At 32.6% G+C, this 12,365-nt stretch overlaps 1 protein-coding gene across 20 annotated transcripts; it reads left to right on the forward strand.

The window, feature by feature from the left end:
* Positions 1-6,766: 6,766 nt before the first annotated feature.
* On the forward strand, positions 6,767-10,932 carry LOC110802669 (uncharacterized). Of its 20 annotated transcripts, none has more exons than XR_008918386.1 (7): positions 6,777-6,942; positions 7,395-7,473; positions 7,558-7,615; positions 7,735-7,827; positions 8,497-8,633; positions 8,752-8,822; positions 10,333-10,932. XR_008918386.1 is itself a non-coding variant. In XM_056826378.1 (7 exons), the coding sequence occupies exons 4-7, from the start codon at positions 7,812-7,814 to the stop codon at positions 10,753-10,755; spliced, it is 594 nt and encodes a 197-aa protein (XP_056682356.1). In that variant the 5' UTR covers positions 6,783-6,942; positions 7,395-7,473; positions 7,558-7,615; positions 7,735-7,811; the 3' UTR covers positions 10,756-10,932. The 20 variants fall into 20 exon arrangements, 14 of the variants coding, with proteins under 14 accessions (XP_056682348.1, XP_056682356.1, XP_056682359.1 ...); XR_008918388.1 differs by having other exon boundaries at positions 8,506-8,633; XR_008918384.1 differs by having other exon boundaries at positions 6,779-6,942; positions 7,558-7,609.
* The last annotated feature ends 1,433 nt before the right edge of the window (positions 10,933-12,365 follow it).

A 12,365-nucleotide genomic window follows, 5' to 3' on the forward strand; every position in this document is an offset into this window, starting at 1 on the left:
TCTAAGCTCGAACTTGGATAGCAAGGGAAAGTAAATACAAAACCAACCACCACGCCACAATAGTCACTTATGAGCAAATGCGCGGCATAAAATATATAGATAATCTTATAGTAGAGCAGTAAGAATTTTTGAGCCCCTCCCGGCCCTGGGCCCTAGGCGGTCGCACTCCTCGCCTATGCCCAGGGTCGAGCCTGCCTGCTGTCCATATATACTAAACTGTATGTGTTTCTATCTAATCATTATCACTTTTACAAGTTTGTGAAAATGGTTTTTAGTGAAAAACGATTTTGCATAAAAACGTTTTTACAGAAAAACAAAATTCCAAAATAAGTGTCCTTAGATTTCCTAGAGCAACTCCATGGTGATTTAAAAAAAATGGCTTGCTTAAAGTGACTGTATAAGTTTTGAGCATATAGTCAACCGTCTGCACAAACTATTTTGGGAAGCTACAAAGTATTATAGCCAACTAGTGAAAAACTTTATTACATAAAAACATTGTAGCTTGAACTTTGATGCATCAAAACTAAGGTACATCACCTTATAGCTAACCATGGGAAATACAAAACAGTTCATAGAAAAAATGAAAAATAGGAGTAAATGGGTGAGGAATGATGGAAGAGAGCTCAGAAGAGGGGGGTAGGGAGGAAATGGAAAAGTGATCGAATTATCTTCCTTTTGATTGGAAAATGTTTTCCATGCTTGAGAGAGTTATTGAAAAACTGATCTATGTCCCTTTACCATAACAAACAACGTAAAATAATTGAAAATGTGAAAATCGTCAGTATTACTCTATATTATGCTACGTACATTTACATTCCCCCCGTTTCTTTTTGTTCTTTACGTTTTTTTTTTGGTGTTTCAAATTGTTCTTTACATTTCCTTTTATATTATCACATAAATGTTTTAATATTCTATCAAATTTGGTGTCCAATAATTATTTTAACCAATTAAATATATTGGGTCATTTAATCTCTCAAACTCTTTTATTGGGACATTAAATGTTTTCTCATTTTCCCAACATCGGAATTTTGATAAGAGTGAAAACATTATAAATAAATATAATTTTTCTCGTTTAAATAAAAAAAATAAAAGAAACCCAATGCACATTAATTAGTCATTAACAAACGTGTAAAAAGCCAAACGTAAACTAAAAAAACCGGAAGTAGTACTTAGTACTTCGTATATATTACTAGGCAACGTGGTTTGGAATGAAATCAACATTTAAATTAACTTTTAGATTCTTATGTTACGCCGTTACGGTACATTGAAATCAACATTTACGGTTTAGCATTTTAGCCTCATAACTTCAAAGTTATGGGATTAAATCTCACTAATGTACAAGGTATTAATTTAGATGAATATCTTACCTTATAAAAAAAACAATTTATGGAGTATTAGGAATCTTAGTGAATAATTTTGAATCATCCCTAGCAAGTGCGCTTTAGGAAAGTGCTTTATATTGGGGGTTGCTAAATACAATCCGGTTTTACTTGACACAATCCTTTTTACTTTCATTTTTTTCATTCAAAAAACAAAAAAACCCACAACCCTCACTTTTATTATTTTCTATCAACGTTTTTGCTATTATTTTGGTTCCAATAATTTTTTGGGAAATTCTCTATGGTAGCAATATACTTTTGCAATTTCTCATTGGTAACAAAAATTTTAACACTTTCTCTAAAATAGCATCAATAATATATAATCTCTCTAAAATAGCATTATTTTTATAATTTCAACCTAAGTAACTAATATAATACTGACCATGGTTCAATATTAGAAAATTACAAAATAACCCTCTTTTTACTAACCTAAAATATTCCCAACCAAAATTCTGGAAAAAAAAAAAAATCAAAGAAGTCCTCTGCAAAACCTAATTAATTACAGAAACAACCTAATTAAGCTAAAGTAACAGTGTAAAACGACTGAGTTGTTGCCCATCTCCTCAATTCTAAGGCTTTAGCCTATAATTACAGTGTACGATGCTGAAATTTTAATGATACATGAGTCTTGTTGCTGGAATATTCATGAAAATCAAATGAAAACAAGGATATCTAGCTAGAATTTCTCTTTCCAAGAACTCCATGATATTATGATAATATGGTGCACAGTGCTGAAATTTAATGATTCGCAAGTCTGGTTGAATGCCTGGTATGTTTACTCCAAAGTAAGCAGTATGGGTACATCGCTGACATATTCATGGAAATTTGTCATTCACCCAAATCTAGCAGAAATCATATTCAACTACTTTGATTCGCAAGTCTTTGTTTACTTCAGAGTAATAAACCAATCAAGGCTAAGTTCCTGCAAATCAACCTGAAAGTCACCCAATTGAGTCAATTTAACGAACAAACAAAGAATTGATCGACTTAAAGTAGTAGAACTTAGGTCGACAAAATTGGGAGAAATTAAGCGAAAATGATAATCTCTACAGAAAATGAATCAATCAACTATTTTCTACGAAATTGAGCTTTAACAAACACGATTTAACTTCATCCGGCGCAAATTTGAGGTTTTATTTTTCGTAAGAATATATCAATTACGAGCTTCAGATTTTGACCAAAATTTGAGATGAAATGCCGAGGTGGACAAAGTATATCATCTCACATAAGATTTTAAGAACACTCAACAATGCCGAGGAATGAGATGGAAGGGATGAGAGGAAAACACGAAGAACATGCTTTAATCTGATCTCCAGCCGCTATAATCAACCAACAACCCCTCATTTGAAGAACACGTTTTTTTTTTGTTAACAAACGAAGATTATTTTTCCAGAATTTTGGTTGGGAATCGCTGTTGAATTTTTTTCCCAAAATTTTGGTTGGGAATATTTTAGGTTAGTAAAAAAGAGGGTTATTTGTAATTTTCTAATATTTAACCATGGTCAGTATTATATTAGTTACTTAGGTTGAAATTATAAAAATAATGCTATTTTAGAGAGATTATATATTATTGATGCTATTTTAGAGAAAGTGTTAAAAATTTTATACCCAATGAGAAATTGCAAAAGTATATTGCTATCATAGATAATTTCCCTAATTTTTTTTAGTGTCACCTGTATCTAATCAAATTAGAATACATATTTTGATTACAATGGACGTATTTTTTTACTTGTAACTTGTAAGACCTTGGGATTGAGGTGATTTTCATATTTTTATTTTTCCTGTTTTTCGAGTCTTTTCATTCAATTTGTATGAAATAATTAAATATTCAATTTTATACCTATTGAACAAAATATATTATATAATAAATTACTTAATACTGATTGAACAAATACAATTAACCATTTTATACCGATTGAACAAAATATAATTAACCATTTCTTACAGATTGAACAAATTATAATAAACCTTTTCGAAGTGCAGATTGAACATACAAAATATTCCGTACAAATTGAACGAACACGTAATACAAACGTAACGCTTCGAAACGCGTTTTCCGAATACGTTTTGGCAGAGGTCAGCTGGCTTATTTTATCCGTTTGTGCGCATCAGAGGGGAGGACATAGGAAGGACATAGGCGGAGAAGCGGATTAAACTAACCCCCCATGCTGCTATAGTGCTATGCAAGTATGCATGTCGTCTACTAAGGCTTCATGCAAGCTTTAGAAAGACAAGGCCTGCCGCCTTACCACGTGCGCATGCAATCTATTCACAAACCAAGTCGCGCGCTGTCGCCGGTACTCTGTAACTATCACACTGTCAAACGGGTCGGACAGGTCGGGTTGTAAAAAATTATTTTCGGGTTCGTGTTGAATTGGGTCGGTCACTTTCGGGTTCGGGTTTACAAATTCTTGTTCAAGACCCAGAACTTTCGGGTTCGGGTCGACCCAACGGGTTGAGATATTTTAAAACGCGCATTATATTTTCATTAATTTAGGTGATAAATATACAAAATATGAGCGTATAATTCAAATTAAAATTATATTACACACAACAATAGTAAAAACAACGTGTTTATTATGCTTAAATTTTCTCATAATCTCATTTTTTAGTATAAATACAATGATTTTCAATCGGTCGGGTCTAAAACGGGTTCGGTCGGGTTTTGACCCATTACTTTTCGGGTTGTTCGGGTTCGGATAAAATCGAGTTACGGGTCACAAAATCTTGTTCAGGACCCATTATTTTCGGGTCGGGTTCGGGTCAGTTTTCGGGTCGGGACGATTTTTGACAGGTCTACACGATACGCTCTCGGTCTCCAAAATAGCCTTTTGCCTCCATCCTACGTGGCAAACTCGAACTTTTTGAAAAGGAAAAATACATTGAGATTGAGATTATGACAACATATATTTCTACTGTTTTTATTTACGTAACACAGCTACCTAGTCACGTTTGTTAATGTGCAATTTTATAGATTGATGCCAGCAATTATGGATAAGAATAAATTATAAAAAAAATTGATATTTAATTAAAAAATATTTATTGAAATGAATTTAACAAGACTTTACACGACTATGGTTTTCCACTTACGTGTAAATCACAAAAGGAAGTCAAATGAGCTTGTGTGAACAGTGGCGGAGCCAGGAATTGTATGTTGTGAAGGAATTATGTCCTTAGACATTTCCGGCAATTACTAAATATAAATAGGAATTAATTATGAAGATAATAAGTTAATTATTTTAGTAATCATATTTGCTTGCTAGAGAATAAATGTGATTAGTAGGACAATATTGATTGGACCTACAACTAAAATATATTAATCCTATAAGGTCACACATATAAGCACTAATTGGAATGGGCCCAAAAGTCCCGATGGCAACCGGTCTGTTAAGGGAAGAATGTTGGGCTTTGGTTTTGTGTTAACCTAAAACTCTCACATTATAAGAGTTATAATGTCAGGGATTTAGAAACTACGTAATTCAATATCTGACAAAAAGAAAACACAAAAACCCTAACTCTCATTCTCTAAACGTCGTACATCCCAAACAAAGCAAGAGACTGATTTTGATCGCTCTCTTCCGTACTAGCATACGTGGGATTCAATTCGTGCTTGTGGACTGAGTAGAGGAGCAACAAGTGGGGCTCTAAGATCTTCGAAGCTTGCATACGAACGGGAGAACACGCTACAAAGGTGATTATTCTTTCATCATAATCTGATCTATATTATTGTTGTGCATGAGATCTTGTGATAGATGTTAGGAAATTGTTTTCGGAAATTCCGCTTTATACATCTATATGTTCCTACATGTTGGGGGGCGAGGAAAGAAAATGAAGCTAAAATGGGGGGGCGGGGGGAGGAAAAACAATGAAGCTAAAAATAGATATATAGCAATTGATAGGATTCGAAACCCTTGACCTAAGGTAAGGATCGATCATTTAGTGATATATTTATGTACTAATTACTACGTATCTCTCTATTAGTTCTTTTTAAAAAATAAATGTTTGGGGGACGGCCGCCCCTGCTTGCCCCTTCTTGCCCCCACTATTGTGTGTGAATAATATCTAAAAACTTAATTGTGTCATATAAATATAAATAGAAGAAGTGTTATCTTAAAACTATATTTTAACTAACTTAGCTAAGGTAATAAAATATTAAAACTTACAATCAAATAAAATGTTAATACTTTGATATGTCAAAATATGTATACTGATTAAAGAATGCCATATAATTTGTTGTATGGTTGGCTCGTGTCACTGTGTAAGTATCAAGATGTGTAAGCACGTACCACGCTGTGGTGCATCAACTATACCAAGCCACCACTGCACCTCCTGGCATGCATACTCCGTTCTCTGGATATAGACGACTATTTTGACTATTGATAACATTAATAGAATGTAAAGCTTTTGGACAAACTCGCTGAAATAATAACGTAAGCTCAATTTGTAGCTAGACTTCGTTTTAAAATAAACTAGTATGATCCCGTGTCATGTATATAGGGCTTTTGTTATGTTTCAAATGTGAGTTTAAATTATTCAAATCATCAAAAAAGAGTACTCCGTAATTATATTTTATTTCATTTCATGTTTCACTAAGAAAACAGTGAAGATATATAGAAATATAAACTACTATATTATTTGAAATTAATGAAAAATTAATAGATAAAGGGCATGAAATTTATAGGAAATGAAGGGGCATGAATTATTTTCGGTAAAAAGACATGAAATTGAAGAAAGAAAAGACATGCAATTTAAATAAAATAAAATGAAAATATGTTTCCATGTAGGACACATGACACTCTAAATTTCTTGCAAACTTGTCTGCTATTAAATACTCTCTCTGTCCCAGATTAGTTGTTACACTTGCCTTTGCACAAAGTTTTAGGTGATAAGTGGTTGTTTGGTTATCAATTGTTATTTTATTGAAAAAATAGATATGATAGGGGTTAGTGGGGTATTTTTTTAATTGAATGAGAGAGGGTGTGGGGACAAAAAAAATTTAGTGGGAAGAGAGAGACAATATAATAAATGTGGGATCATTCCTAATTTAGAAGTGTAACAACTGATCTGGGATAGACAAAAAAAGAAAGTGTAACAACTAATTAATCTAGGACGGAGGGAGTATTAGAATATAGATGTATCATTTTTAATTTTGTGTAATTACATATACGGTGTACTTCGTCGTAATTTTTGACTTATATATATATATATATATATATATATATATATATATATATATATATATATATATATATATATATATATATATATATAGAATCAGGATCCGGTGAGATCCACCCCTTAAGATGAGAAATGAGAACCAATCTCAACTGTCGATCAAATCAATCTAATGGCCTAAAAGCTACGCGACCAAATCAAAAAATAAGGGTAAACTGGAAATTTCATCCGTGTTGAATGACCTCCCCTCTTGCTTCCCAATTTCATATATTCTTTCTCTCTCTTCCTTCCGTTTTCTCTGTCCTCCTCCATATCCTCGTTACCTTGCAATTCACCTCTTCAACCTCGTGCAAATCTCTTCACATCATCTTCTTTATTTTTTTGACAGGTACGTATTTAAGTTACTTTCTCATTGCGTTTTGTTTTGTTAAAGTTTGATTCAATTATTTGTGATCGATTGTTGAAATTAGGGTTCTTACATTATTTGATTCAACAATTTTTGATTTTGATTGTTCAAACGAGGGATTTTCAAATTTCGAATTTGTTTCAAGTTTCCTTGTCTTGATTGCTAAAATTAGGGCTTTTAAATTTTGATTTTGTTACATTTTCTGCGATTTTGATTTATAAAATTAGGGCTTATTGCGATTGCGATTTTTATTGTTGATTCTAGAACTTTGAATGGATGAGTGATGAAGATATGTTGTTATAATACTTGCATCGTATCCATTAGTTTACTTTGAGTTTTTTAATTACTTTATGTGATGTATCTTTACTTTTGATTTGAATGGTTTCTCCTATAACTTGACTTGCATCTCATTCAATTTTTTTTTTTAATATCAGATTTCCCTAATTTTTGAAGCAAATTACCAACCAAGAATGACTTGCTGAAAGCTCTTGCTATTTTTTGTTGTTGTGACAGGTGCAGTAGCCATTAACATTCATGTTTTGCTGCTAATCAGGTTAATTTTGTTTCAGATTCTGATGTTAAGCTAAACTATTGCAGGCTTTGCTATTGCATATTCCATTTGACTTAAATTTGACATGCTGATGGATGGGTACTGGTGAATTCTTGTGATACAGGATCTTACTGTGGCTTGCTATTTGTATTATTATCTCGAATAGCTCAAGTTCATGCTTGATTTATTATAATCCTGATAGCTAGCTTTATGGTGTTGCACAGATTGTTGTTGGTCTCTAGTGGCTGCAGATATGTTGTTGCAGATCAGTTGAGGGCGGTATGTTGCCAGTGATTGATTGATGGGCAGTTGTTCGGGTATGTTTGTCTTCTCTTATTGGTGCCTTATTTGTGATGTTGGCGTATTGCAGAAGGGAGGTAGTGGTTGTCACTAAAAGTAGGATCTTTGTTAGGGGCAATGAGATGTTGATCTCGATCATGGAAGAAGAAATTAAAGATCATGTAGATTTAGTGCAACAAGTTTTACTTGTTCAAATGAAGACATTTTTTTTTCTCTGTGTATGTCACTTATCTAATTAATACTAATCTATTTTAGTCTCGCATGCATGTACAATACATTACGGAATCTGATTTCTGGACAAACAAAAATTGAATGAACATCTTGAAGTGAACGATTGATTTGGTTGTCCTAAGAATCCTGATCGAAATGAAGTTAATACTGCAAGCACAAGCTATTCTTCTGCTGCAAGCACATAGCGTTTACTTTCGAACAAAAATACGCATAAAGGTTCTCACGATAAACGAAGTTCTCACCTTAAGGTGGTTCTCACAGGAACTTCACCCTATATATATATATATATATATGACACGACTCCCACACATAGATAAAATAGTTTCATTTGCTTACTTAAATATCGTATATATACACGACTCCCACACATAGATAAAATAGTTTCATTTGCTTACTTAAATATCGTTTCCTACAAAGCAAAACATGAGTGATGAGCATAACGTTGAATACTTTAGAGATTTTAGTCCAAGCAGTGTTATTGAGGAAGTTGATGATAATCTTTACCAAGTTGATGATAATCTTTACCAAGTTGATGATCTTGAGGAGGAGGAGGAAGAAGAGGAGGACACCCTTTTGCTAAATGAGGAGGCAAGTTTTATCGTCTTTTAAACATTTTCATTATCTGCTTGGATTATTACTATTACTTTTGACGATAAGATACACTGTCTTAATTAAAAATGGTATACGTGTAATATTTATATTGCAGATAGACGAAGACGACCAAGCATCCATCCTAGACGATGTAGCTAATTACATCAAATCCTTGAAGCTCCAAATTGAGGTAATTCATTTTCTTAAAACAAACAATAGTTCAAATAAGTTAATGTAGTAACATAAATCAAGCGTAACACAAACTAAGAAGGACCACATATTATTTTATTACTACCTTTGTTTCTAAATGGTTGAACCATTTTGACTTTTGACGGTATTAATTTATCTTTCTTTGACCGTTATTCTCTACTACTTTTCCCGCTCCTTTTTATTCTTTATGCATTCCATTTATACTCCCTCCGTGACTCCGTCCCGGAATACTCGACCCGTTTTGACCGGCACAGAGTTTAAGGGACTTGAATTGACTTATTTAATTTAATAGGTAGTAGTTGATAGGGGTATTATTTTAATGTAGTTAGTGGGAGGTGGGTTAAGAGGTGGGGTTGGGGGAGAGTAGGGGTTGAATTTTTAATTATTTTTTGTATGGAGTAGGGGGTAGGTGGGTTAATAGGGGTGGAGTGAGAAATAATATAATATTGTTAGAATATTTCCATTTTTAGAAACAGGTCAAGTATTAAGGGACGACCCGATAAGGAAAACAGGTCAAGTATTCCGGGACGGAGGGAGTAGTGTCATGTTTTAATATTCACGGTACATTTAGAGTCTTTCATTTTGTATTGTATCATAAATGTCCTTGATATTCTGTCAAAAATCGTGCAAACGATTACTTTAGTTAATTACAATCACTGGGACACTAAACTTTCACATTTCCCCATTGAAACATTACATCTCTCACACTTTTCCCATGTTATATTTTGTACAAAAGTGAAACATTATCGATAAATGAAATTTGCATTGTTTTTTTTTAAAAAAAGAGGAATCTTTATCAAAATTAATTACTCGTTAATTCATGTGCATGATGCCAAACTACCTCCTTTCAAAATGATCTTTACACTTTCCGTTTTAATCTGTTTCATAATGTTATTTTCACTTTGTTTATTCTACTTTTTGACATGAACATTTACTATCTTATCCCTCTTACTCCACAACATTTACAACTTTCCACTCACTTTCTTTTACTTTATTCATTTTTTCTTACCCCACTTAACATTTTACCCTTCTACCATACTTTATCCATATTTTATTATCTCTACACCCACCTTTTTACACACTTTTCTAATTTTGTGTTAATATTTGTGTAAATAGTAACCGTAAAAATCATTTTAAAATGGAGGTCGTTAACTGTTATTGCGTTTGTTCCAATGTATTTCCTCCGTTCTTATTCACACGACACAATTGAGTTTTCGACACCACTCACACAAGTTCCTTTGACTTCCTTTTGTGATTATATTTAAGATAAAATATAGTCGTGTGAGATTTTATTAGATTCTTCTCTAAGTAAATATTTTATAAATATTAACTTTTTATAATTTTTTTCTTAACCATAATTAAAGATACTAATATTTGAAATCGCATATTGACAAAATGTGCATACGGAGTAAATAATTGTGTCATTTTCAAAAGAACACATGAAATATGCAGTATATCATTTCTCTTACGTGTGTATATAATTTTGACAGGTTTTGGAAGAGACGGCCAAGGCGAACCCTCTTAATATGAAAATGGAACCTAATACTCCGGTCATAAGTCATGTTCTGCATTTGAAAAAACATATAGATATATATCGAAGTAATATAGGGCCAAGTCAATGGGATAGGCCAGCTATGCAAGCATATTGTTTGATGTATACTTTGCCAGACATCGAACCTTGGTTCTGGTTAAAAACACAATGTTATCAGGAGTTGATCAACTTTAGACCTTTGGAACCTACTTGGAACTTTTATGATAGTGTTCAATGGCCAAGATGTTTTGCATCTATGGCTTTGTCATGCTCTGAGTTTGAGTACTACTATGTTCACGGCCCCTCCGATACTCGTTTTCCTACGAATAATTCGGAATCTCGAGATTCAGGGACGACAACGTTAACTCAGCTTGGAGATTGAAGAGAAATCGATCAAGGGATGAATGAGTTATAGGATCAGAGCCTCATGAGTGAATGTTTGTGTATGTACCTCATGAGTGAATGTTTGTGTATGTAATAATTCGAACAAGTTGTTGTATACCCAAGTCATTCGTGTTCAATTATGAAATAATAACGCCTTTTAATATATTAGTATAAAGTATAGAAAAAAAACACAAATAACTTCATTATATTAAAAGGCGTTACTACACTACAAAATATTGTACCATTAACGACGGAAAGTCCCGTCGTTAAAGGCCAATAATCGATGATTAATGACGGGATTTTCGGTCGCGAACCCGTCATAAAAAGGGGCCGTCGTTAATGGAAAATCCCGTCGTAAAAGACATTTGTGACGGTTGTTTCCGTCTTTGTTTAGTTATTAGCCCCGTCGCAAAAAGCTTTTTCGACGGGATTTTTAACTTGTCGTAATTAGGTTGTCGTTAAATATACAAATTCTTATAGTGCTATTTCATAATTTGAACATTATTGTCATTTAGGTTGTGTCCTGCTATATGTCATTTTTTACAAAAGTAATTTGAACATTATTGTCATTTAGGTTGTGTCCTGCTATATGTCATTTTTTACAAAAGAAATATAAAAAGTGGGTGGATATATATGAGTTATTATAACTTGTGTGGTTGTGTCATACTAATTTCTCTTTTTATTTTAATTTGTTATTCCTATTTCACTTTTTTTAACATTTTCGATACACATATTTAAGTGTATATATAAAAATAATATTTAAATATATGCTACGATTTTTTTTAATAAAAGTAGGTATTCTAAAGTATATATGTTTATTGAGACTAATCGAATAAGATCACCTTACATCGGCCACATGAGTGTTGTTCTCTCCATTGATCGAGTATTATATTTCATTTATATGATTCCAATTAATACTGACTAAAAGAAAAGTAAGGGAGTAATAATATACAACGAATAACAACTTTATTTTAAAAAAAAAATTGTTGGTTCAAATGAGCCATAAGGGTAACTAAATGACATAAGGGTGAGTTTATCCCTCAAACTCATCCCAGATCTTCACACTCTGGCACATCAGCTTTTCATTAGCTTTTTTTATATTATTATTCAGACTCACACAAGACTCTCCCTATTTTTACACATTATCCTCAGACTTGCATCAGATTCAACTAAACTCCTAAAAAAGATAATTAAATACTTCCTCCGTTTAGAAATTGTTGCATCACTTTCACTTTATGCAATATTCATATATTAACTTTGACTCTCTTTTCACACATATATAAAATATAAATGTTATATAAAAAAATGGTTGGAATTAATCTCGATGTCTACTTTTTAAATTATCAAAAAACAATTATTTTTACTAATAGATAATTAGAGATATTAACGGTCAAAGTTGTGCGTTGACAAACGTGAAAGTCAAAGTGATGCAACTATTTCTAAACGGATGAAGTAGAATAAATATGATGATGTGTTTTATTTGGTTGGAGAAAAAGTGGAGTATTAAGTGAGTCTTGGATTTTCAAACTCACTTCAAGGCTTGTTGTAGTATTTTTCCACATTATCCCAAACTTAGACCCGAGACTCACCTCTGTTAGAAACTATACT

This window comes from Spinacia oleracea, chromosome 4 (genome assembly GCF_020520425.1).
Source record: "Spinacia oleracea cultivar Varoflay chromosome 4, BTI_SOV_V1, whole genome shotgun sequence".
NCBI lineage: Eukaryota > Viridiplantae > Streptophyta > Magnoliopsida > Caryophyllales > Amaranthaceae > Spinacia > Spinacia oleracea.